Genomic DNA, 27,974 nt, shown 5'->3' with positions numbered 1-27,974 from the left:
ATAAATAACATAACCAAAAAAGCATCCACCTCACTTTTATTAACCAAGAGCTAGAGGCTCACACCTTTAATCAGAGATACACAGAGGGCTGGGATCTCTAGATCTGGCCAGACTGTGGCTAGCAAAGCACTTGATCTCATCTATAAAATAAGTATTTTAAAAAAAGATAGATGGCACACCATTTGGTTAGCAATCAGAAAGCCCTGTTCAAACCTCAGTATTATGAAAACCAAAAAAATAAAATAAAAGTAGACAGGAATATATAAAGAAAATTTATATAATAAAAACTTTACATCACAACAACTGTAAAATTCAGTTTGTAGACTGACCTTCTAGACACTCATCATCTTTACAAACTAAAATTTCATACATTAAAAAAAATGAGCTCCTCCTTCATAAATGCCCATCGACCTGGCTCCAATCTTCTTCCAGTGCTACTTGGTCAAGAACTGTACAAATGAATCCAAACAAACAATATGTGCAGACAGAAAGGACTTATAGGTCTACAGGCTAAAATTCTTGCTTCTGTAAAACCACAGTATTCATAAATCTCCTAGTCAGCTCCTGGTTTGTACAACCTGCTCAGGGCTCTTTTGAGGTCCCTGTTCCTCAGGCTGTAGATGAAGGGGTTCAAGAGAGGAGTGACCACTGTGTACATTACTGAGGACACAGGGCTGCCCCTGGGAGAATGTGACACAGCTGACTCAAAGTAGCCACCCAATGCTGTCCGAAAGAATAAGCAGACCACGGACAGGTGAGAGCCACATGTGGAGAAGGCTTTGGACTTCCCGCTTGAAGAGGACATTCTCAGCACTGAAGAAATGATCTTGTAGTAAGAGAAAAGGATCCCTAAGATAGGAAGGAAACCATATATGGTACCAAAAATGTATTTAGAAAAATCATTTGTGAATGTGACCTTACAGGAAAGACCCAGGACTTGAGAGGGGTCACAGAAGAAACTTGGGATTTCCAATTCCTTGAAATCGGTCATCTGTAATGCCATCCACACATGCACCTCTCCTTCCAAGAAGCTGGCAAAAAGTGACAGCAGAACCAAGGAGACACAGAGATGAGGGTTCATGATGAGAGGGTAATTCAGAGGGTGACAGATGGCCACAAAGCGGTCATAGGCCATCGCAGTCAGAAGCATTACATCCATGCAGCCAAAAATGAGAAAAACAGACATCTGGGTGAGGCAGCCTGCAAAGGAGATGGCTCTGCTGTGAGTCTGGATGTCCACCAGCATCTTGGGGACGGTGGTTGAGGTGAAGCAGATGTCAGACCAAGACAGAATGGAGAGAAAGAAGTACATGGGAGTGTGGAGGTGGGGGTCAGTGGTGATGGCCACGATGATGAGCAGATTTCCGAGCACTGTGATCAGATACATGGACAGGAACAGCCCAAACAGTGTGGGTTGTAGCTCAGGGTCATCTGAGAGTCCCAAGAGATAAAATTCTGAGATGCGAGTTTCATTCTTCAGCCTAATGTTTATTAGACACCTTGATGTATAATGAAAGCAATAATTAATGAAGAACTCAGAATTCTTCAATCATTTTGAATTTAAGTATTCATTGTTCATGACTATATCCCATCGATCATATTGTTAGCTGTCACAACCCCAATCATCCTTGAGTTCTTCTCTTTCATTTACTCCATTTTATGTATTCATTCTAAACTATGGTAGAATATTACAATATTCTTTTTCTTTACCGGTGCTGGCCCTTGAACTCAGAGCGTGAGTACTGTCCTTGGCTTTCTCAAGGCTAGAGCTCTACCACTTGAGCCACAACACCACTTCTATCTTTTCCTAAGTATGTGGTACTGAGGACTCCAATCCTGATCTTCATGCATGCTATGCAATCACTCTGCTACTAAACCAAACTCCTGGCCCTTTACTGACTCTTCTTTTTAAAAAATCCATAAGCTGGTCGTGGTGGCTCATGCCTGCAATCCTAGCTACTCAGGAGGCTGAGATCTGAGGATCACGGTTCAAAGAAAGCCCTGGCACAAAAGAATGAGAGACTCTTATGTCCAATTAATTACTAGAAAGCGGGAAGTGGCACTGTGGCTCCAGGAGAAAGACAATAGCTTTGAACTGAAGATCTCAGGGGCAGCACCCAGGCCCAGGGGTATGGTGGTAGACTTGAGCTGAAGAGCCCAGAAAGAGTGCCCAGACCCAGAGTTCAAGCCCCATGAAAAAAAAAAGATAATCCAGAGCAATCACCTTTTGAGGAAATTTCTTTTTATCCAACATATTGAGTCATATAAGCTTTATTTTATCATAAGGAAATAGTAAAGTAGTGAGTAGTGAATGAGAAAAAATACTAGACATATGGTATTTACGAAGGCTTTGTAAAATATAGAGGCCTGACTGTTCTAAATCTAATTTGACATAATTCAACATTAGAAAATAAAAATCTCCCTGGAGAATTATCATTGCTGGACTTTCTAATTTCTATTTTGGTTTTCTTTCTGGTGTGTATGTGTGTGTGTGTGTGTGTGTGTGTGTGTGTGTGTGTGCACGCACGCCCGTGTAATGCTTCTATTAATTACAATAAAAATATGTGGAAAAATGAGTAGGTGAGGTCAGTGGAAGGAGTAACTTGGATTAAAATTTATTGCCCATCCACACAGATGTGTTAAGTTGAGAACTTCACTATGACGTTCTCACATGGAAACAATTATACACACACACACACACACACACACACAATACTGTTGTGCAGTGGCAAAACCTCCCTTGCCATAATCCCTCATCACAACCTCACAGTTTTTCAACATCTGACTCCATTTTGATGCTGACAGAAGTGTTTTCTTGGACAGAAAACAACTACACAACTTGATCCAGGAGCTCTTGCAGGCACTGAAGAAGGCTGGATTGGAATTATCACCTGAGGAGAAAACTTTTCTGAATGGCTATGGAGGTGAAAACTTGTGTGGATCAATATGATAAAACAGGAATTGTGGAGTGGGTTCATGTGTTACCCACAGAAGAGAATTTCCTGTTGCTCTTCCAGTGCCAGCAGCTGAAGTCTTATGAGAAATTAATGAAGACTTGGATTCTTCATAGAAACTGAGGAGATGAAGAGCTTTCCAAAGAACCTGCTACAAAAAGGAAACAGTTGCTGACACAGAACTAGCTGAGTACACAGAGCTAATGCTAGAACTGGTTCAAATGGTGATGGGAAGTTACAACTGACTGACATGGCCAGATTTCTACCATTATACGTGGATTTTCTTAAATTTCAAGGAGTCAAAATATGTGTGAGACAGCTCAACAAGGATTTTGACTTCTATAACCAATTCTCTAAGCAGGATCACAATGAATACACAGATGAAAATGAACTGGAGGCTTTACTGAAAGATCTCTGTGATAAGAATAAACAGAATCTGTATACTAATAATATTGCAACATTCAAGAAGGTCATAATGGGTCAGGAGTTTGGCCTAGTGGTATAGTGCTTGCCTGGCATGCATGAAGACCTAGATTCGATTCCACGGTACCCCATACATAGAAAAATCTGGAAGCGGTGCTATGGTTCAAGTGGTAGAGCTCTAGCCTTGAGCTAGAGCTAGAGAAAGTCCGTCCTCAAGCCCTGAGTTAAAGCCTGGGATTGGCAAAAAAAATGGCTTTGTCAAGAAGCTGTATCAGACTAACTCTTGTTCTCTCTTCTGAAAACAACTAGGGCTGATGACCACAACCACAAGCTAGGAATACATTGTACCTAAAAAATAATGTTCACTGTAGAGGAGTATGCTCTATTTTCTTCTATATCTGTAAATTTCACTGCATATAGATAATTATCCAAGATGTGTGGCATATTTTCTTCTACTTGTTTCAATGTTGGGGTTTTTTTTGTGAGTCATGGGGCTTGAGTTCAGGGCCTAAGCACTGTCCTTGGACTTTTCTCAAGGCTAGAGCTCTACCACTTGAGCCACAGCACAGCTTCCAGACTTTTTCTATGTATATGATACCGAGTAATCAAACCTGGGTCTTCGTGCATGCTAGGCAAGCACTCTATCACTAGGCCAAACTCCCGGCCATTTCTATGCTGTTTTTACTGTACAGCTTTTGTTACTATATAATTGGAAAAGGGAGATTTTATGCTAAAATCAAGCGGTATTCCATATTTGTGTGTATGTGTGTGTGTATAGTTACTTACATATACTTGTTTTCATATGTATATATATGTATATACAAACATACTTATTTCCATTTATACAGTTGGAAATTAATATTTTTCCAAGTAATTCATCAGAATTAATCTCTAAAAGTCTAACTTCTGATGTGTAAATGCACATTTGTCACTGAATGAGACAATAATCATGACAAATCCATCATTCTTAGGCAATCCTCTGACTATTCCATAAACAATTTCTAAGCTACATTCCCAGCTATTAAGAGAAATGACCTTTTATAACTAAAATATCACAGTATCATTACATCAATAAAGAATCATTTGTAGCTTTTTCAGGAATTAGCTTTTTTTTTCAGGCATTAGCAGGAACCCTAGATAGTTTACTAATCGTTTGATATCAAATGGTTGCCTCAAGTCGATTTGGTATCAAGGAATGGCAACAGCAGAGGAGCCAAAAAAATCTGTCTGACTTGACATTGACATTTCTGACATATCTACTGTCAGCAAGCATGACGTTTTTTTCATTTTCTAAACCATTTCATAGGTGTCAAATTATAATAATTCTCATAAACTGCTGTCTTATGTCATGTCTTGTATGTCATCTCCAATTAAATTTATGATGGAAAAGATCCTAGTGTCTGGTTTTCACAGTTTCTGGAGTTTCTTTCTGTGTAGAACTGTTCATTTCCACCATGGTTGTCTGCAACCTCTGAAAACATTTCTTTCTAGTTCATAGCAACTACACTTTTTGCCAGTCCTAAGACTTGAACTCAGGGCATGGGCACAGTCTCTGAGATGCTTTTTCTCAAGGCTAGCACTCTACCAAGTGAGCCACAGCAACACTTCTGGCTTTTTTGAATAGTTGTTGGAGGTAAGAGTCTCATGGACCTTCCTGCCTGGGCTGGCTTTGAACCGTGATCCTGAGGTCTCAGCCTCCTGAGTAGGTAGGATTACAGCCACCAGCACCTGACTAACAATCCTATTTTTTACTATATAACTAAATTTGAATGCAAGATTCAGAGCATCCTGGTGACTGAATGTTCTACCGCCAATACTTTAGTGGATTCTCTATTTCACACTGAGATCGGCATGCAACATAGCTCTATTTCTATCTTATCTAACCAAAGATTCCCAAACCTCCCTTGGCCCACATCTAAGTGACAGTTCCTCTAGCTCCAAATGGAGCTAAAATATCCTATCCTGGTTGTAGTTGAGTTGTAATGGTTGATGGCTGTAAGTCCTTTGATTGAGAAGCAGGGAACAATGACAGAAATGTCTGTGAACTGTATCATTACTGCCAGAGTTAATGATGAATATTCCATTTTTATTATTATAAAAAATAAGAAAAAATGTGAAAAGTTTCACAAGAGACCTCTGAAGTCTCTAGGGACCCCACAAACAGGAAGGGAGTGCACAGTCCTTGTCAGTATGCCTCCACCACAAACTACAGCTGGTTACCTTTTCCTGAAGGCTTCGGAATGGTGGATGGAGTTAGTCAAATGTCAGAGGGCCTCCAGCTTGGAGATCAAGGGACCAGTGGAACGGGAGGAGGAGAGAGATTAGAGAGAAGGAGACTGCCTCGTCCTGGTCTACCATATCTCAGAACTCAGCAGCTACAACTTCAAATAGGGCAATATTTAGCTTTGTTTTGTTTAATTCTATTTTATTGTCAGTGTGATGTATAGAGGCGTTACAGCTGCATGCACAAGGTAGTAGGTACATTACTTCTCAAACATTGTTACTTCTTCCCATGTTTTTCTCCCACTTTCACTCCCCCCACACCCTCCCAAGTTGTAAAGTTCATTTCCAGAATATTGTCTATGAATATTGCCATTACACTAGGTCACAAAGGATGACTATCCTTGTCTCATCATCTTTTTTCCCCTTCCTATCCCTGATTCAAAGAAACAAATAAACGTATATACAATATACCAGGTAACAAAGTCAGATACAGAAACAGCAGGGGAGAAACTATAAGGAGGGGGTAAAAAGAAAGAAAATAAATAACTTCATATAGTACATTAAAAACAATGACAAAGATAAACCTCATGTTTCCCTATCCTAGAGTTCACTTAGTCTCATCCCATATGGCCATATGCACACAGCTTTTGAGCTACTGTGATCCTCTGCTAGGAAAATCCCCTACATATATACTAATTATTACAAATGGCGGAAGCCATGGAGTCTGTTTCTGTGGATCTGGCTTAATTCACTTACTATGATTTTTTCCCAAGTCTTTCTATTTCCTTACAAATGGGGTGCTGTCATTCTTTCTGATGGCAGCAAAAAATTCCATTGTGTATAAATACCGTTCATCCGCTGAGGGACATCTGGGTTGATTCTATATCTTTGCTATGGTAAATAGTGCTGCAATGAACATTTTGTGCTGGTAGCTTTGGTATGCCCTTGCTTATGGACATTTGTTTCAATTCCCAGGAGTTAGATTGCTGGGTTATAGGGGAGACCTATGTTTAGTCTTTTGAGGAACTGCCATACTGCTTTCCATAGTGGTTAAACGAGTTTGCACTCCCACCAACAGTGTAGTAGTCATCCCTCCTGGCCACATTCCCGCCAGAATCTGTTGTTAGTAGATTTCTTGCTCATGGCCATCCTGACTGGATTGAGGTGGAATCTTAGAGTTGTTTTGATTTGCAGTTCTTTTATGACCAGAAATGTTGAGCATTTCTTCATGTGTCTATAGGCGATTTTTATTTCTTCTTCAGAGAAGACTCTCTTTAAGTCTTTAGCCCACCTTTTAATGGGATTGTTGTTTCTTTGAGATTCAATTTTTGCAGCTGTAGATATATTTTATTTTTTAAATAAATATTTTTTATTATTTATTTATTCATTCCTACGTATTATTTTTGCTAGTCGTGGGCTTGAGCTCAAGGCATGAGCACTGTCCTTGGACTTTCTCAAGGTTAGAGCTCTACCACTTGAGCCTCAGCACCATTTCTGGCTTTTTTCTATGTATGTGGTACCGACAAATCGAACCCGGGTCTTCATGCCTGCTAGGCAATCACTCTACCACTAGGCCAAACTTCCAGCCCCTGCAGCTACATTTTAGATATAAGTCCCTTCTCTGTTGTATGGCTAGTGAAGATCTTCTCCCATTCTGTGAGCTTTCTATTTAACTTACTAGCTATGTCCTTGGCCATACAGAAGCTCTGCAGTTTAATTCAGTGTCATTTGTCCAAACTTTCTTTAAGTTGTTGTGTTTCTGGGTCTTTATGAAGAAAGTTTCCACCTGTGCTAAGGAGCCCTAGAGTTTCTCCTATACTTCTTGTAAAATTTTCAGGGTATCTCCTTATACCACAAGGTCTTTGATCTATGTGGAAATAATTCTGGTGTAGGGTTACATATAAGGATCTAACTTTAGTTTCCTACAAGTGTCTAACCAATTCTGCTAGCACCATTAGTTGAAGAGGCTGTCTTTCTTCCATTCTATTTTTTTTGGTTCCGTTATTGAAGAGCATGTGGCTATAAGCCTGTGGGTTAATTTCTGGGTAGTTCTATTCCACTGGTCCTCACTCAGGCTTATTCTTGTGCCAGTATCAAGCGGGTTTTTATTGCTATAGCTCTGTAATAAAGTCTGAAGTTTTGTACTGATATTCTCCCAATGCTATTCTTTCTACTAAGGATTGTTTTTGCTAGTCTAGATCTTTTATTATTCCATATGAATTTGTGATTGCTTCTTCTCCTTCATTAAAGAATGACATTGGGAGGAAGGAAGATGGCGCCGAGACAATAGGGACGCTGCCTAGAGAGAACCAGGGAGTCCCACGAGCCAACTATCTAAAGAAATCCACAACAACAAACTCAAAAAGCAACGGAGAAGGACTCAAACCGGAAAAGAAATCCAGATAAAGCTTACATCCAACTTTCTCAAAGAATTCAGAATGCGAGGACCCCTCCCCCACCTCTCTCCGCGGTGTCTCAGAGAGAGTACAATTGTTTACAGTTACCAGTTTTTACAGTTACACAGGACCCATCCACCATCAGAATACAGCTGCATGTTTTCCTGAACCAGTCCTAGTCCTAATTTCAGGAAATGGATACATTTTCCAGGTATTTTTATAATGCTACTGCTTTAGTCACAGATCAGTATGGGACAACATGCATAATCCCCGACTAAAATTCTCTTATAGCCTCGACAGTGAAGTGGTACATAGAAGACTTCAAAACTGTAGCTCCTTTGGGATTCCCAAAAGCGTATCTGCACTTTTCTTCAAGTGAGCCTCTTCCTCGGGAGTCAGAGTGACCTTCACCACATCTGAAATTCCATTCTGTCCCTAATGCAAAGAACACTAAGGAAGACATCTTCCTTTATTCCATAGAGACCCTTAATCATGGTGGAAATTGGATGAACTCTTCGAAGAGTCTTCATAATACTTTCTGCTAAATCTGCCACAGACAGTCCAATGGCCCAGGATGTATAGCCTTTCAGTTTGATCACCTCATAGGCACTGTCAACAACTTGTTTATGAACCTCTTTCCACTGTTCCTTGTCTGCATCAGTGCCTAAATCAAGATTCAGATTCTTGAAGGAGACACCAGCAACATTCACTCCACTCCACACTGGTAAACTAGAGTCTCCATGAGAACCCATCCATGACAGCTTAAGGGGTGAATTCCCAGCCTCTCTCCCATCAGGTAATGGAACTGGACTGACTCCAGATTGCAGCCACTTCCAATGACACAGTTTTTGGGGAAGCCACTTATCTTCCAAGCCACCTAGGTCAGAATATCCACTAGATTGGAAACAGTAAGCAACTTGCAGTTTGGGCTGTCTGTCACTACATTAGGAATGATGAACTTAAAGATGTTTGCATTGCGCTGGACCAAATTAAGACGGCTTTCATCCTCTTGCTGACGGGCCCCAGCTGTGAAAACAACCAGGCTTGAATTTGCAGTCAAAGAGTAGTCTTTGCCAGAGACAATTTTTGGTGTTTTGCGGAAAAGGCTGCTGAGCTGGAGATCCATCATTTCTCCCATCAGTTTGTCTTCCATGTCATCAACACGAGCAAGCTCATCTGCCAAGTCCTGATGGGACAGGCCATGCCAACAGCACCAACCGCAACAACTGTAATCTTGTTCTGGGGGACATGATCCTCTTTAAGAAGATTCACAATCAGCTGATCCTTGAGACCTTCCATTCTGGACTTGGAAGGACTGGAAATCCAGGGTGCATGATGGGCGGGAGTCGGAGGTGCACGGCGGGCAGATCTGGACTCAGCAAGAGCTGCTCCATCCAATTTCTTGATTTTCATTCATTATTTAATAGTGTCTTATACTTGGAAGTTATAGATAAAAATCCCATGTTTTGTTTGGTCAGCAGCACACTGAGACACCCAGCACCCTATAAAATTATATTTGGTACCTCATATATGTTACTCTTTGATTCCATTCAGAATATCACAAGAATAGCTCAGTGCACTGTTCAGTGGATTTAATCAATGTATGATTATTTAATTATTTTTTAATGAATGTATCCTCCCTGGTTAACTGGACATTTGTATTTTCTGATCTTCATTTCTCTCATATCAGCCCCTAATTCCTTACCTTCTGTTACTGCTCTCCTTGGCCCGATTGCTGGATTTTGATGAAGTCAGCTTCAGGCCACCAGGCATGGTGGCTGACTCTTGTCATCCTAGCTACTCAGGAGGTTGAGAGACTGAATTCAGTCCCAGTGCTGTAAAAGAGGAAGAGGAAGAGGAAGAAGCAGCAGCAGAAGTAGCAACAGAAGCAGAAGTACAAGAGGAGCAGGAGGAGGAGGAGGAAAAAGGAGGTGGAGGAGGAAGAAGAAGTTTTTTGTTTTAAGAGGAAGATTTAATATACAAAGGGATAACTTAAGGGGATACTGTGGAACCTCGGACTGTGACAAGTGGTTTCTATGCACAATTAGAAATGGCCAGAAGAATTTGTATAACATCTCGCCAAATGGGAATATTAAGGAAAATTCACACTGAAAAGAGAAGTTGTTCTTCTGAAGTACAGCAAGTAAATTTCTTTCAAAGACAGATGTCCACATATAGACAGAGAAAGCCATAGGGGCTTTGCAGGGTATTCTTGAATTCATATATATTTTCTAGATGGATATATATATATATGTATATACTGAGTCCTATAATGAAGGAAAAGAATCAATGATGCTGATATTCAGCCAATTAGTCTTACTTCTTGCAGTGGACTACTTTGTTCTGTGGTTCACAATCCATCAAGACAGGAGACCACTCTGCTTGGCAGTCTCCCCAGAGCCCCCATCACGTCCTGGTTCCTCAGGCTGTAGATGAAGGGGTTCAGCATGGGAGAGATCACTGTGTACATCACTGAGGCCACCTTGTCCTGTGGGCGGAGGAGGACACCGCAGAGCTGAGGTAAACCCCAAGTCCTGTCCCATTGAACAAGGAGACCACGCAGAGGTGAGAGCCAGAGGTGGAGAAGGCTTTGTGCTTGCTAGCTGTGTTGGGCAGCTTCATTAAAGAGGAGAGGATCTGATGGTAAGAGAAGAAGATTCCTAAGGCAGGAAACACACAGAATAGCACAAAATCCAGGTACATCCAGATGTCATTGATGAGGGTGTCAGAGCTGGCCACTTGGAGAACCTGAGGTAGTTCACAGAAGAAATGGGTGATGGTGGTTCCCGGGGAGAAGGTTAATTTCCTCATCAGTTGAACATGGAAAAGTGAGATGCAGAAAATGAGAAGCCAGGACACCAGAGCCAGGAGGCCACAGAAGTGAGGTTTCATGATAACTGGGTAGTTCAGTGGGTGACAGATGGCCACAAAGCGGTCATAAGCCATCACAGTCAATAGGAAATTATCCATTCCACCAAAAATCATGAAGAAATACACCTGAGTGGGGATGAAGGAAGATGGTGCCGAGACAATAAGGACGCTACCTAGCTTTCTCTGACAAAAACAGAGAACCAGGGAGTCCCACGAGCCAACTATCTAAAGAAATCCACAACAACAAACTCAAAAAGCAATGGAGAAGGACTCAAACCGAAAAGAAATCCAGATAATGCTCACATCCAACTTTCTCAAAGAATTTGGAACATGAGGACCCCTCCCCCACCTCTCGCCCAAAGCCGCGGAAAGCCTCGCAGGACCAAGCCGCAAACAGCGGCTTGAGTGGGCACCGGCTCCACACGGGGAAAGCGGGTGCGGGCACCGGCTCTAATCCATGAAAAGCGGCGGCAGTGGAGGGCACCAGGCTGGGAGCCCAACAGCTGCAGAAACCAGCACAGAACCGGGCCAGCGAACGGCGGAAGCTGTGGAACCCAGATGCAGAACCAGAACAGCAAGCGGCAGAACCCAGACGCAGAACACAGGCTGCGGCGGAGACCCGAGGGGAGTGAAAGACTCCCCACCACCGAGGAGCTCCCGCAGACGGATGCAGAGGCATGAGTAATACAGCGCGTCCCCAAAAACATCGGGAAAGCTAAGCGGGTGCCAAGCAATAGAACTTAACTCAGACCCCAACACGCCGCCCGAGAAAGACAGATGGGAGCAGGGGGGCAAGGAATTTAGAATCCTGTCCCTCCCCTCAACAGCCCCCTCCCTCAGGCCATTGACTGGAGATTGACAGGAGGGCTACCCATAAGTCCCAGCACCCCACCAAGAGAGGCGGGGCTGCCCCAACTCCCACCCGCCCAACGGGCTCAACCCCCAGCCCTCTGACTGGAGACTGACAAGCGGGCAGACCCTAAGACTCAGCACCCCACCAGGGGAGGCGGAGCTGTCCCAGATCCCACCCACCCACCATGGCCTCACCCAGGCCACTGGATCTGGAGAGGGGAGAGCTTTGGGACCCTGCCTTACAACAGTGGGTAGGGGGTGCGGGTAAATAGGAGCCAGCATTTGCCCCCCCTCAATTCTCGAGCGCGGCATCCTCCAGCTGGGAATCCTGAGCAAGACACCACCGAGGGCCCCCCCCGACAGTCACAGACTCTGACAAAGCAGTGGAAACACAGCAGGGACCTGAAGGGCCGACCAGCAGCCAAGCTCCCCTTCTGAGAACCAAAAAGGCGCGGCTCCGCCCTTGGAGCCCAAGTCCTGAGCTGGGCCCCGCCCCTGGGAACAGAGGGGCCTCCTGCTGGTCCTGCTGAGAGCTCCTGAAACTCTCAATCCCCAGACTCTTGGCTTGGGGCCGCCCCTGGAAGCAGCACAGGAAAATGTCTGCCAACCACGCTCAGACAGAAGCTTGCAGATCCATCCCATGGTCCACTGTGAGGCCACTGGCTGGACTAAGAGCTAGTCGTGCAGCAACACATAAGTTTTATTCTAATACTTTCCAAACATTGTACTCAAATACTCTACCTACTTACCCCCTGACCTCTCTCATTCTACTTCTCGATCTCTGGACCTCTGCTCCTCTTTCAACCCTTATACTGCATGTATCTACACTTGATGACTGTTGAGCAACATTGTATATCTAGGTGTTTAATCATTCTCTAGGCTCAGAGGGACTTAAAGACAATAGAGATTGGATTGAGAGGCTTATTGTTTTGGATATAAATCGCTTATCAGTGAATAATTAGATTAGTCCGTAACTGCACAAAAAGAAAGAGTGATAACACCAATCAAAACTTGTGAACATCTAGAGTCTGCCAGCTACAGAGGTCTAGCTTGGACATATCTGAAAAACTATAATCGTGTTTAGTATTAATCTTGCTCCCATTTTCAAATGGGCAGAACAAGAAACTCAAGAAAAATGTCAAATCAAGAAACAACATCTCCCACCTCCTCCACCCAATGTAAACAGCCAATGGAACAGTCACTGGCAAACCTAGAGAAGAGTCTTCCAAGTGCTGTACAAATGCAATTGATAAACATCATTAATGAAAAATGTGAAAATATAAAGAAAGAGATAATGGAGGAAGCCATAGCTGAACAAGAGGAAACCATAAACAAGGTGATAAGTAAAAAAGAAGGAGCCATAAAGGAGGCCATAATAAAGGCTGTTCAAAGAAAGATGAATTCATAGAATCCACAAATAAAAAGGTGACCGAACTTCAGCAAATGTTCAAAGAAAATAAAGCTACTGAGCTAACCACTCAAATGGAAATCAAGGAGCTAAAGAAATCCATACATGATCTAAAAGAAGAGATGCAAGGCATCAAAAATGAGCAATTAGAAGCAAGGGAGATGAAAAATAAAGTAGATAGCTTTGATAGCAGGTTAGACAATTCAGAGGAGAGAATTTCTGGGGCTGAAGATAATTTAGTTATTATAGAGAAAGAACAGAAAATGAGTCAATCCAAATCTAGGAAAAATGAGAGAGCGCTTCAGGAGGTCCAAAATACAAGTAGGAAGCCTAATTTAAGGCTAATTGTTATTGAGGAGGGTCTGCAGAAAGAGGTCAATGGTATTGGAAATATAATTCCAGGAATCATCTCAGAGAACTTCCCAAATATCCAGAAGGGCAGACCCATCCAGATACAAGAAGCTTTTAGAACCCCAAACAGACCTGACCAGAAAAGAACATCTCACCGCCACATCGTAATGCGATCTGGATCAGTTGAAACCAAACAAAGGATCCTAAATGCAGCCAGGGAAAAGGGTTCAGTAATCTATAAAGGAAAACCAATCAGAATAACCCCAGATTTCTCAGCAGAGACCATGCAAGCAAGAAGTGACTGGAAGCATATATGTCATGCCCTGAAGTCAAATAACTACCAACCAAGAATCCTGTACCCAGCTAAGCTCTCACTCATAACTGAGGGAACAATAAAAACATTCCATTCCAGGGAAAAGCTGCAACAATATGTCGCAACAAAACCAACACTACAGAGAATTCTGAAAGATGTTCTATACATAGAAAACCAAAATAAATGAAATATAGGGAAAGAAATGGCACCTAAACAGCATACCACCTAAGGACCACAAGAACTGTCAAGACACAGGCCCAAATAAAAGCTTTTAAAAATGGTAGGACCTAATAAATTTCTCTCAATCCTAACTCTCAATATCAATGGACTCAACTCTCCAATTAAACGGCATAGGCTGTCTAGTTGGATCAAAAAGCAAGAGCCATCGTTCTGCTGTCTTCAAGAGACACATCTTACCCAAAAAAACAAGCATCTTTTGAAAGTAAGAGGTTGGAATAAACTCTATCAAGCTAACAGCCCCCATAAACAGGCTGGAGTTGCCATCCTCATATCAGATAAAATAGACTTCAAACCAAAATTAGTAAGAAAAGACAAAGAAGGTTACTACATACTACTAAAGGGATCTTTCCTCCAGGAAGACATAACGATCCTAAATATTTACACACCCAATCCCGGAGCTCCAAACTTCATCAAGCAAACTTTACTTACACTGAAACTATACATAGATCAAAATACAGTGATTGTCGGTGACTTTAACACACCACTTTCACCTATGGACAGATCAACAAGGCAAAAACTCAACAGAGAAACCTTACAACTGAACAACTATATAGACCAACTAGATCTAACATACATCTGCAGAATATTCCACCCAGCAACGACACAATATACGTTTTTCTCAGCAGCACATGGAACATATTCCAAAATAGATCACATGTTAGGCCATAAAACAAACCTGGACAGATTCAGAAACACAGAAATTATTCCATGCACACTCTCAGACCACAAAGGCATCAAACTGGAACTGAACACACATCTCCACCAACGAAAACCCTGTAACTCATGGAGACTGAACAACACATTGTTGAATAACCAATGGGTCATCGAAGAGATCAGAACAGAAATCCAAGAGTTTATGAAATTTAACAGTAAGGAGCACACAAACAACCAACTCCTTTGGGACACAGCAAAGGCAGTACCCAGAGGAAAATTTATAGCACTGAGTGCCTACAACAAGTTGGAAAAATTGCAAACGAACAAGTTAATGTCTCACCTTAAGCTCCTGGAAAAAGAGCAACAAACCAACCCTAATCCCACTAGAAGAAAGCAAATAATTAAAATCAAAGCAGAATTAAATGATTTGGAATCCAAAAAAACTATAGAAAGAATCAACAAAACAAGGAGTTGGTTCTTTGAAAGAATTAACAAAATTGACAAGCCCTTAGCAAATCTTACCAAAAAAAAGAAGAGAGCATATCGAAATAAACAAAATCGCAGATGAAAATGGTAATATCACGACAGAAATTACCAAGATCCAGAATATCATGAGGGAATACTTCTCAAACCTTTATGCCAACAAATTTGAGAATCTAGATGAAATGGATGAATTCCTAGCCAATATTAACATACCCACACTGAACCAAGAAGAGCTAAGCCAACTCAACAGGCCTATTTCAAGCTCTGAAATAGAAATGGCAATTAGAGAATTTCCACCTAAGAAAAGCCCAGGGCCAGATGGATTCACAGCTGAATTCTATAAGGTCTTCAAAGCAGAGCTCACACCAATACTCCTCAAGCTCTTCAACGAAATTGAAAATGAAGGTTCCTTACCAAACTCATTCTATGAAGCCAGTATAACCCTCATCCCCAAACCTGACAGAAATTCATCAAAGAAAGAGAACTATAGACCTATATCTTTGATGAACATCGATGCAAAACTTCTCAACAAAATACTGGCCAACCGTCTACAACAACTCATCAAAAAAATTATACACTATGATCAAACTGGATTCATCACAGGGAGGCAAAACTGGTTCAACATACGCAAATCAATTAATATAATTCAACACATCAACAGGAGCAAGGACAAAAATCACATGATTGTCTCAATAGACGCGGAAAAGGCATTGGACAAGATCCAACACCCCTTTATGTTAAAAGCTCTGGAGAAACTAGGAATCCATGGAACATTCCTCAATGTAATAAAGGCTGTGTATGAGAAACCTACTGCTAGTATTACGCTTAATGGTGAAAATCTAAAGCCATTCCCTCTAAAATCAGGAACGAGACAAGGATGCCCACTCTCTCCACTCCTCTTTAGCATAGTACTAGAATTCCTAGCCAGTGCAATAAGGCAAGAAGCAAGCATAAAGGGGATCCAAGTAGGGAAAGAGGAAATAAAACTATCCCTCTTTGCAGATGACATGATTCTGTATTTAAAGAATCCTATAGACACTACTCCCAAGCTCCTTGAGCTGATTCAAAGCTTTGGAAGAGTAGCAGGCTATAAAATCAACCCTCAAAAATCAACTGCCTTCCTTTATGCCAACAGTGAGAGGAACGAGGCAATAATCAGGAAAGCAACTCCTTTCACAATAGCCTCAAAGAAAATAAAGTACATAGGAATTAGCTTAACTAAGAATGTAAAGGACCTTTTTGATGAAAACTTTAAAACCCTAAAAAAGGAAATTAAAGCAGAACTAAGGAAATGGAAAAACCTCCCATGCTCCTGTATTGGAAGAATCAACATTGTGAAAATGACAACCTTGCCAAGAGCCATCTAAAAATTCAATGCAATACCCATCAACATCCCAATGTCATTCTTTAAAGAAATAGAAGAGGCAATCCAAAATTTCATATGGAATAGTAAAAGACCCCGTATAGCAAAAACACTTCTTAGCAGAAAGAACAGCGCTGGAGGAATTTCAATTCCAAACTTTAGACTCTATTACAGAGCTATAATTCTCAAAACAGCTTGGTACTGGCACAGGAACAGGCCTGAAGACCAACGGAATAGAACTGAGGACCCAGATATTAAACCACAGACCTATGGCCACCTAATCTTTGACAAGGGAGCCAAAAAAATAGAATGGAAGAAAGACAGCCTCTTCAACAAGTTGTGCTGGCAGAACTGGTTAAGCACCTGCAGAAAACTAAAGCTGGATCCTTCTTTGTCACCTTGCACTAGAATTAACTCCAAATGGATCAAAGACCTGGAGGTAAAAGCTGACACCCTGAAAACTCTACAGAAAGGAATAGGAGATACACTAGGCCTCCTTGGCACAGGTCGAAACTTTCTTAATAAGGACCAAGAATCACAACAAATCAGAGAAAGGCTGGATAAGTGGCACTGCATTAAACTGCAGAGCTTTTGTATGGCAAAGGACATAGCTAGTAAACTAATCAGGAAGCCTACAGAGTGGGAGAAGATCTTCACCAACCAAACAACGGACAAAGGCCTCATATCTAAATTATATCAACAACTCAAAAAATTGAATCACTCCAAAACTAACCTCCAAAGTAACAACCATCCTATTAAAAAATGGGCCAAAGACTTAAAGAGAGTCTTCTCTGAAGAAGTAACAAAAATGGCCTATAGACACATGAAGAAATGCTCAACATCTCTGGTCATAAAAGAAATACAAATCAAAACAACTCTAAGATTCCACCTCACTCCAGCTAGAATGGCCAGGATCAGGAAAACGAATGACAACAGATGCTGGAGGGGATATGGCCAGGAGGGATCACTACTACACTGTTGGTGGGACTGCAAACTCATTCAACCACTATGGAAAGCAGTGTGGCAGTGCCTCAAAAGGCTAAACAGAGAAATCCCCTATGACCCAGCAATTCCACTACTTGGCATTTACCCAACCACCCAGAAACAAGGACATACTAATGCCACTAGCACAACCATGTTCATTGCAGCACTATTCACTATAGCAAAGATATGGAACCAATCTAGATGTCCCTCAGTTGATGAGTGGATCAAAAAGTTGTGGTATTTGTACACAATGGAATTCTATGCCGCTGTCAGAAAGAATGACATCACCCCATTTGTTAGGAAATGGAAAGACTTCGAAAAAATCATATTAAGTGAAGTAAGCCAGACTCAAAGGAACTTAGGCTCAATGGTTTCCCTCATTCGTCATAATCAGTAGAAACCTTGGGCTCTACTAGCAGAAATTTGCAATAGAGCAAAATCTTGATACATAAGGACATATAATGTGAAGCTAATTGAAAGGACCTCCAGGATAGTGAAACAAAAGCCGTATAATGAATGATTGTTGTCCTTAATGTACTATGTTGTCTCTCATCTCCTTTGCTGTCCCTTGGTTATCTCATATTGGTATAGTATCTCACTATGTTATCTGATTTATTGAATTTATTTGTATCTGGATATTTGAAATTTGATAGGGAAGGGGGAAATCCAAGATGGGAGGGGGGTTTGGGGGGGGAGGGTCACGGGTACCAAGACATGTGAAAGGGTATCAATGTATGTGAATTAATGCACCTTCTATCTGGCAAATATCATGTAACCCTTTTACTAATTACAATAAAAAAAACGAATGACGTTGGGATACTGGTGGCATTGCATTTAATTTGTAGATAGTCTTTGGCAGGGTTGTCATCTTGTGACCTTCACATGGCATCCTCTGGTGCCATCCATTTATATCATACTTAGTGGCATTTTTACGGATCTTTGTAACTTATTTTTGTGCTTGATTTCTTTTAAACTCTTTTTCTGCACATAAGTTTGCAAACAACTCAACAGAAAATGACTCCATCCCTGGGGTTTTATATTTTATTATTTTGTTGGTGGTGGTGGTCATGAGTCTTAAACTCTGGGGCTGGGCACTGTCCCTGAGCTCTTCAGCTCAAGATTAATGCTCTACCATTTAAGCCACAGCACCACTTTCATGGCATTTTATAATCTAGAGTCCTAGAAGAAATCACAGCCCTGAAGGCATGGAGAAGAAGATCCTACACATGTTTTCCAACTTGTGTTATTTACCTTGATGCCAGATTGCAGATGCAGAGCTAGAGGGCAGAGCAGGCTCTCTCAAGGATATGGGAGGAGGCTGGTGATGCTTCCCGGTGCCATCAGGTAATAAGAAGCCACAGAAACTGAAGATCCATTTATACTCCTGCCTGACACTGCAGGCTCAGTCTCCAGCTAGATTCACAGCTCTGTGAATGCTGCAGAAATGTCCCCTGTGCTCTGATGCTGCTTCTCCTCCAGCTTCTGCTCTGTGTCAGTTCCTCTGTAGATGACAGATAGTTTGATCCAGACAAATGTTGGCACAAACCAAGGGAGATATAGTAGATTGCTGGCTCTTCCCATCCCCAACCCTACCACTTTATACTTTGGAATTTGAATGAGACAAGAATGACTCTTCCCTGCATCAACAAGGCCCTCCTGTAAGTGATCTCATGGTTTCTTTTTATCATTTTCTATTTGGTGATCAATAAGAGGACAGGAGACTTTGGATGTTCTCTAGATCTTCTTACACTGCTTTTACCACAACAGCTCTCCTTTTATTTCAGGTTTTTCTGATGACATGTTTTCCTCCCAAGAGGCAGACAGCTTTCTTTCTGTCTTGTCCTCCATTCCACTCTCCTTCCCAACACTGTCCCAGCATTCGAGGTGTATTATATATAGCCTTCTGTATTGACTGCTGGGATATTTTCCCACCTGCATAGGAATTACTTTTCTAGAGTCTTCCACTGTTGAGTTTCCTTATGGTGGCTTTAATATCTTTGTTCCTCAGGCTGTAGATGAAGGGGTTCAGCATAGGGGTGACCACAGTGTACATCACCGAGGCCACTTTGCCCTCTTTGAAAGAATGGAATACAACTGACTCCAGATACACACCAACAGCTGTTCCATAAAATAGACAGACGACCGACAGGTGAGCCCCACATGTAGAGAAAGCTTTGGACTTCCCCCCAGATGATGTGATTTGCAAAATAGAGGATATTATCTTACAGTAAGAAAGTAGGATTCCTGAAATGGGTAGAAAGCCAAATAGGGCAGCAACCAAATAGGTGAGTAGGCTTTTGGCAAAAGTGTCAGAACAGTCCAGATGAAGGATCTGTGCAGGCTCACAACAGAAGCCTGAAATTTCTACTTGTTTGATGTAAGTAAACTGGAACACGAACAAATTATGCAACTGGGAGTCCAAGAGACTAACACAAAATGAGGCCAGAACCAGAAAGATACAGAACCGAGGGTTCATGAGGACAGAGTAATATAAGGGGTGACAGATGGCCACGTACCTGTCGTAGGCCATCACTGTAAGAAGCATGTCATCCATGCAGCCAAAAATGATAACAAGACACATCTGTGTATAATAAGATCTATTATACAAAAAATTGATAAATCAAAACGTTGGTTCTTTGAAAGAGTCAACAAAATTGACAGACCCTTGGCAAGATTAATCAAAAAAAGGAAAGGGGATACTCAAATAAACAAGATTAAAGACCCCAAGGGAACAATCACAACTGATTCCCAAGAAATCCAGTCCATAATGAATAGGTACTACTAGGGCCTATATTCAAAGAAACAAGAAAAACTAGTAGAAATGAATGACATCTTAAATAAATATAGGCTACCCACACTGAACAACGATGAGGTAAACAAATTGAACAGACCAATTTCTTACAATGAAATTGTGGAAGCAATCAGGGAAATGCCAACCAAAAAAAGCCCAGGTCTAGATGGTTTCACTGCGAATTCTACAAGACATTTAAAGATGAAATAACACCTATACTTTTGAAGCTCTTCCGAGAAATAGAAACAGAAGGAGCAATACCAAACTCATTTTATGAAGGTAATATTACTCTCATCCCCAAACCAGGGAAAGACCCAACAAAAAAAGAAAACTACAGACCTATCTCTCTAATGAACACAGATGCAAAACTCCTCAATAAAATATTAGCCAACAGAATCCAGAAACAAATTAAAAAAATCATACACTATAATCAAGTGGACTTTATCCCACAAATGCAAGGCTGGTTTAACATTCGCAAATCAATCAATGTACTACATCATATCAATAAAGCTAATGGTTAGAATCGTATGATAATTTCTCTGGATACGGAGAAGACATTTGAAAAAATACAACATCCATTCATGTTGAAAGCTCTAGAAAAAATAGGAATAAGAGTACATTCCTCAAACTAGTGAAAGCCATATATGAAAAACCTAAAGCCAGTATTATATTAAATGGTGAAAGACTGGAACCATTCATCTTAAAATCAGGAACTAGACAGGGATGCACACTCTCTCCACTTCTCTTCAATATAGTGCTGGAACCCTTAGCCAGAGCAATAAGACAAGAAAAGGACATCAAAGGGACCCACATAGGGAAAGAAGAAATTAAACTATCCTTATTCGCAGACGACATGATCCTCTACTTGAGTGACCCAACAAACTCCACTCCCAAACTACTAGAACTAATAAACCACTTTAGCAAAGTGGCAGGATACAAAATCAACTTTGAGAAGTCAGTAACCTTCTTGTACACCAACAATACACAAACAGAAGGCCAAATCAAGAAAATGATCCCATTCTCAATAGACCCCAAAAGAATAAAATACTTAGGAATATACTTAATCAAAGAAGTAAAGGAATTATTCAATGAAAATTATAAAAGCCTAATGAAAGACACTGGAACTAATAGGCAAAGGCAACAGATCCCTGAACAGAATTCCAGGGTCACAACAGAGTGGAGAGAGACTCGATAAATGGGACTACCTAAAAATAAAAAGTTTCTGTACAGATAAAAACATAGTTGCAAAAGTAGAGAGACAGCTGACCAACTGGGAAAAGATATTCACCAACAATATATCTGACAAATGCTTAATATCCATTATCTACAGGGAACTCAAGAAACTAATCCCCAAGCCTGGATAGATTGTGAATATAATCCTAGTTACTCAGAAGGCTGAGATGTGAGGATCATCATTTGAAACCATGATTATCCTATGTCCAATTAACTACTTACAAGCAGGAGAGCCATGGCTCAAGTGGTAGAGTGCTATCCCTCAATGACAAAACTCAGCAATGCCCAGGCCCTGAATTCAAGTCTTAGGAACAACCCAAAAAAGAAAAAGAGATGGGGGGGAATAAATATCCACCAAAGGATTTGAGCTCTGCTCTAGGCACAGTTTGTATATGACATTTGCATCTTTCATTTCTGTATTTATTTTAATAGCCCACCTTCTTTCATACCCATTTACATTTTAGCAAATACATTCAAGAAAATATGGCTGTGTCAAGTATACATGCCTTTGACATTAATTACTACCAGTACAATGTATCTCCAGAAGCTTTTCTGTTTTGCACACTGAAAGTGTAGTCACTTTTTAAGACTTTCTTTATTCCAGTTTAATAAACTATATTATCAGTCTATTCCCTCATCTAATCCTTCATCATTGGCTGAATGTCATTGGCATTTTGGTAATGCCAATATCTAATTTTCATATCTAATTTTCATACATAGTTTTATTCATTTCATCTCTTCTTTGTTTTTTTCTTCCCTTCGGTTAGTTTGGAAATATGTTTATTAACCTTCTGTATATTTTCCAATGGCCAACTTTGGGTGTCCTCCTTTGTATTATTCTTTTTGCAACCTTTTTTTATTAATTTTCACTCTGAACTTTATTACTTCAAAATACTTCTCTATTTGAAGATATGGTTGTGCTTATGCTTGCTTCAGGGATTAAGATGTGTCTTTACCTGTTGATTTGAAATATTTCTATTTTTTAATGTAAGCACTCAGCTGTAAACATTTCTCTTTCCTGTATTCCAATAGTCCTAGTGTTTTATTTGGTTCTATGATTTTTTGGTGGATCATGGGGCTTGAACTCAGCCTGGGCACAGTCCCTGAGCTCTTCAGCTTAAGGCGCCCCACCTACCCTAGAGCCAATCCCCACTTCCCATTTTCTAGAGGTTAATTGGATATAAGAGTCTCAGGTCCTTTTGTGCCTGGATTGGCTTTGAACCTTGATCCTCAGATCTTAGCTAGGATTACAGACATGAGCCACCTGCCTGGCTTGGTTCTATGATTTCTTTAATTGCTTCTGTGATTTCTTCATTGACTCACTAACTATTCAAAAGTGTATTGTCCTTGGGCCAGGAGTTTGGCCTAGTGGTAGAGTGCTTGCCTAGTATGCACGAAGACCTGGGTTCAATTCCTTGGTACCACATACATAGAAAAAAGCCAGAAGTGGTGCTAAGACTCAAGTGTTAGAGCTCTAGCCTTGAGAAAGTCCAAGGACAGTCTCAGGCCCTGAGCTCAAGCCCAGGACTGGCAAAAAATATGATGGTCTCTCAAACCTTGAGGTTAAGCACGACTAGGGTTCAGGTAGCTAAATGAAATGCCCTACTTAATAGTTCAACAGATGATGATAATGATGGTGATAACTATATTTGTATTTACTAAATTCCTACACAATGTGGATGTTATCCATTCTGTTATTTTCCCCCAGCTGAGTACACTAAAAACTGATCACCATTAGAAATCCAGTCTGCTCAGTTTATAACTCTGAGATGATGCTGAAAAATAGCTTTGAACTGCAAGCCTATTTATTGAGTTCTCCATGAATTATATATATATATATATGTATATATATATATATATATATATATATATATTGCCTTGTCCTAGAGCTTGAACTCAGGGCATGGACACTGTCCCTGAGTTCTTTTATTCAACTCTAGTACTTTAACATTTGAGCCACAGTTCTGCTTCTAACTACTTTGGTAATACATTGGAGATAAGAATCTCATGGACTCCTCAGTTGATGAGTGGATCAACAAGATGTGGTATTTATACACAATGGAATTCTATGCTGCTGTCAGAAAGAATTACATCGCCCCATTTGTAAGGAAATGGAAAGACTTAGAAAAAAATCATATTAAGTTAAGTAATCCAGACTCAAAGAAACATAAGCTCAATGGTTTCCCTCATTTGTCATAATCAGTAGAAACCTTGGACTCTCCTAGCAGAGATCTACAATAGAACAAAACCTAGATATGTAAGGCCATGATGCTAAAAGAAAGACCTCCAGGATATAGAAACAAAAGCCATATAATGAGTGATTGTTGTCCTGAAGGTACTGTTATCTCTCATCTCTTTTGCTGTCCCTTAGCTATCTCATATTGTTACAGTATTTCACCTGGTTGTCTGATATATTGTATATATGTGTATTTGGTTATTTGAAGTCAGATAGGGAATGGGGGAAACCAAGATGGGGGCGGGGGTGGTGGAAGGGAAATGGGGACCAAGACATGAGAAAGAGTATTAATGTATGTGAAGCAATGCACTTTCTATCTGGTGAATATAATGTAACCCTTCTATTAATTACAATAAAAATATACGAAAAAAAAGAATCTCATAGACTTTTCTGCTTGAACTTTGAATGTTGATTCTCACATCTCAGCCTTCTGAGTAGCTATGACTACTGACAAGGGTACCTGGCTCCTAGTTATCATTTTTTAATAATGACAGTTTTCCCTACTATATGTTACTATGAACTAAATTCTGATTTAGAACATTCGACTCTGTGTGGTACAGGATTTCAGTCAAATGCTCTGGGTACCACACACTTCTGAGAAGCAATCTAAATACAATACATTTGCTGGCATACTGAAAATCACACAAGCTTTAATTCGTGAATTCTAGGAACACATTTTTTTTTGCTAGTCGTGGGGCTTGAACTCAGGGCCTGGGCACTGTCCTTGGACTATTCTCAAAGCTAGAGCAATACCACTTAAGCCACAACACCACTTCCAGCTTTTTTTTCTATGTATGTGGTGCCGAGGAATTGAACCCAGGTCTTCATGCATGCTAGGCAAGCACTCTACCACTAGGCCAAACTCCCAGCCAACGAACACCTTTTATGTATTCCTGTACTAGAGCTTAAATTTAGAGCCTCGAGCTCTCACATGTCTTTCTTGCTCAAAGCAAGGACTTTATCACTTCAGCCACAACTCCACTTCTGTTTTTTTGCTCATTAATTAGAGATAAAAGTCTCATGGATTTTTCTGCCCAAGCTGACCTTAAATCAAGATACTCAAATCTCAGCCTCCTGAGTAGCTAGGATTACCGGTGTAAACCACCAGCACCTGGAATGAATGCACATGGAAAAGCTAGTTATTGCCAGGCACTGGTGGGTCACATCTATAATTCTAGTTATTCAGAAGGGTGAGATTTGAGGACTGCAGTTCAAACCCAGCCTGGACAGGAAATTCCATGATATTCTTATCTCCAAATAACCACTGAGATGCTGGAAGTGGAGCTGTGGCACAAGTGGTAGAATGCCCACTTGGACAGAGCCCAGCCCCTGAGTGCTTGCACAAATAAAAAAAGAAGCTAGTTGTCTACAGCAATAGGATGAGAGTGAACTATTATGGGAATTGTTTGTGATACAATTTTATATAATCATTGAATGACATTGGAGTTATAAATATATTGCACTCAGTTTGGCCTTGAGATATCTGAAGCTCATGGAGGAACAGAGTGGCTCAAATTCTCAAACTTTAGAACCAATCTAAGCTGAGTGCCGGGAGCTCATGCTGTAATCCTAGCTTCTCCAGAGGCTGAGATCTAAGGACTGAAATTCAAACCTAGCCCAAACAAGAAAATCTATGAGACTCTTCTCTCCAATTAACCACCAAAGCTCTGAAAATAGAGCTGTGTCTCAAGTGGTAGGTCTCTAGGCTTGAGTAAACTAACACAAGGAGAACATCCAGGTCCTGAAAGCAAGCCCCAGGTAGAGCAAAAAAGAAAAAAGGTATATATGAGTAAAATTCTGTTCATGAATCTTACATTCATTCTATCACCTGTAAAACCTATCGTATGTACAGAGTTCACTCCACTTTGTGTTTAGATGGGAACAATACTATTTTCCTATTTAACATGACCTTTCCCTACATATTAAGTGGAAAACAGAAGTAAAAAGAAGCAAAACTTTAGTTAATGCACACTGAAATTGTTGGTAATTAGCCCCAGATAGCACTCATTTAGATACCTGAATGCAGGTGTAAAACTAAAACAAGTTTCATTTTTCTTATGCCAGTCCTGGAGCTTGAACTTGGGCTCTGGGTGCTATCCCTGAGCTTTTTCACTCAAGGATACCAATTGAGCCACACCTCCACTTCCTGCTTTTGGTAGTTCATTGGCTATAAGAATCTTACAAACTTTTTTGCCCCAGCTGCCTTCAAAACATGATCCACAGATTTCCTGAGTAGCCTCCTGACAAAAGGAAACGCAAGAAGCTGAAACATGTTTTGTCAGGGTGGGGGAGGTCAAGGTTAGGCAAATAAATGGAAGCAGTCATAATTGCAAGGTACAGATGTGAAAATGGAACCAGGTAACCTGAGGGGACGCCATAGAGTTGGCAGAGATGGAAGAAAAAACTGGAAGTGGTGGCATGGGAAGAGATGCTTTGTTCTCATACACTGACTTGTTGAAGTCAAGATCTTTGGACATCCTCTTAAGGGTAAAAATATTACTGCTAATAATAATATACAATGCATGATATGCAATGCTACATAATAATAGACGATTGTATACATTTGTTATTGATTAATCTATATCCTATATCTGTATCTATTATAACTGATTATATTTCTTTTGATGAAAGCAGGGTATCTGTATATTTTTAAATTGTCTCTATATATGCTTTTCTGCTGTCTTCCTCTTTTGTGATTCCCACTGGTTTTCCTCTCTTTCTTTCCCCACAGAATAGACTTTCCTGTTTTCCTTTTTGGTTTGTTTATTTATTTTTCTTTTTGAGCTGGCCCTGGGCTTAAACTCAGAGCCTGGGCTCTGTCCCTGAGCTTTTCTGCTGAAGGCTAGTGTTTACCACTTGAACCACAGCTCCATTTTCTTTTCTTTCTTTCTTTCTTTTTTAAGTGGGAAAAAATTGTACTTTTATAATTAGCCAGCTGGATGCAGTTTAGATTATTTCAATTTTGTTGGCAACATCTAAAGCATCATAATCAGGAACCAGTCGTACATATGTCTTCTCTCTGTCAGATCTGATCAGGGTATTGACCTTAGTCATATCAATGTCACAGAGCTTCTCGCAGCCTGCTTGATTTGATGCTTGTTGGCCTTGACATCCACAGTGAACACAAATGTGTTATTGTTTTCTATCGTCTTCACGGATGACTTAGTGGTCAAGGTCACTTGATAGTTACATACAATTATTTTCCTCAGAGCACTCTTCCAGGGATATTTGTGCGGTCTCCCCAGCAGCCTGAAAGTGGGTGAAGTGGGTATCTTCTTTTTTTGTGGCTTGGACACCTTTCAGCACTGCCTTCTTGCCTTCAGTGCCTTTTCCTTGGCTTCACCTTTAGAAAGGGCAGGAGCTCCCTTCTTCATGTTCAGTGCCATCTTGGTGAAAAGGAGCTCCATTTTCTTTCCTGTGTTTACTGATTCTTCTCATTCATAGAGACATCTTGTCCTGACCCTTCCTTGAAAAGACAACATGCTAAGCACCAATGGCTCACATTTATATTCATACCTGGTAAATAACATATAATACATCATGCATGATTTATAGAATATAATGTATAATGTATATAATATATGCAGTATAACACATAGTGTATATTATATGATCTATGGTATACATTACATAGGAATTTATAGTCTATAGATATAATGTATAATGTTCTATATCATATCTGTATTAAAAGTAATGAAATTATTCTAATACAAAATGTTAATAAAATTGCATTTATCACATACAAATGATTCTGTTATATAATTTATGTTTTATAATATAAATATAATAAAGTATATGATCTAATTATAACATGCACTATATATTCCATATATAACATAGTGCTTTAAATGCTAAAATAAATAGAAAGATAATAAAGCTGAGTAGAATGGTAAGACCATCTTATATTGGGGGTTTGGGGTTGTTGTATTGTTTTGTTCTGTTTTGTTTTTTGTCAGTCCTGGGTCTTGAATTCAGGGCATGGGTATTCTCCTTGAGCTTTCTCAAGGCTAGCACTGTACCACTTGAGCCACAGCACCACTTCCAGTTTTTTTCTGTGTATGTGAACCAAGGAATCAAACCCAGGGCTTTGTGCATGCTAGGCCAGCACTCTACCACTTGGCCATACTCCTGGCCCCATCTTATATTGTTAAAGAATATATAAGAAAAAAAATCATGAGCCCAGGAAGAAAAGTCCATGA

At 40.5% G+C, this 27,974-nt stretch overlaps 2 protein-coding genes and 2 pseudogenes across 2 annotated transcripts; 1 reads left to right on the top strand and 3 right to left on the bottom strand.

Annotated features, from left to right (window-relative positions):
• Nucleotides 1-553: 553 nt before the first annotated feature.
• Nucleotides 554-1,480, bottom strand: LOC150068206 (olfactory receptor 7E178-like). Its single transcript, XM_090351363.1, has one exon. It carries the CDS (start codon nucleotides 1,385-1,387, stop codon nucleotides 554-556), a length of 834 nt encoding a protein of 277 aa, XP_090207489.1. The 5' UTR covers nucleotides 1,388-1,480.
• Nucleotides 1,481-2,671: 1,191 nt separating this feature from the next.
• On the top strand, nucleotides 2,672-3,459 carry LOC150068205 (calbindin pseudogene; annotated as a pseudogene).
• Nucleotides 3,460-8,317: 4,858 nt separating this feature from the next.
• LOC150068204 (L-lactate dehydrogenase A chain pseudogene) lies at nucleotides 8,318-9,313 on the bottom strand (annotated as a pseudogene).
• A 10,153-nt stretch (nucleotides 9,314-19,466) lies between these two features.
• Nucleotides 19,467-27,161, bottom strand: LOC150068203 (olfactory receptor 7E24-like). Its single transcript, XM_090351123.1, has 2 exons — nucleotides 27,093-27,161; nucleotides 19,467-20,096 (listed from the first exon to the last, which is right to left on the bottom strand). Exons 1-2 carry the CDS (start codon nucleotides 27,159-27,161, stop codon nucleotides 19,467-19,469), a joined length of 699 nt encoding a protein of 232 aa, XP_090207249.1.
• Nucleotides 27,162-27,974: the final 813 nt, after the last annotated feature.

This window comes from Megascapheus bottae, chromosome 1, assembly GCF_031878675.1.
Source record: "Megascapheus bottae isolate mThoBot1 chromosome 1, mThoBot2.hap1, whole genome shotgun sequence".
NCBI classification, from domain to species: Eukaryota; Metazoa; Chordata; class Mammalia; order Rodentia; family Geomyidae; genus Megascapheus; species Megascapheus bottae.
Note: the sequence above shows the minus strand (reverse complement) of the source record. Positions and strands in the feature narration are given on the sequence as shown.

Coding starts and splice junctions, on each gene's coding strand:
- LOC150068203 (XM_090351123.1), bottom strand. CDS start 27,161: ATGGCACTGAACATGAAGAAGGGAGCTCCTGCCCTTTCTAAAGGTGAA. Junction 20,097..27,092: donor CCAAGGAAAAGGCACTGAAG/GCAAGAAGGCAG, acceptor TATTATACACAG/ATGTGTCTTGTTATCATTTT.
- LOC150068206 (XM_090351363.1), bottom strand. CDS start 1,387: ATGTATCTGATCACAGTGCTCGGAAATCTGCTCATCATCGTGGCCATC.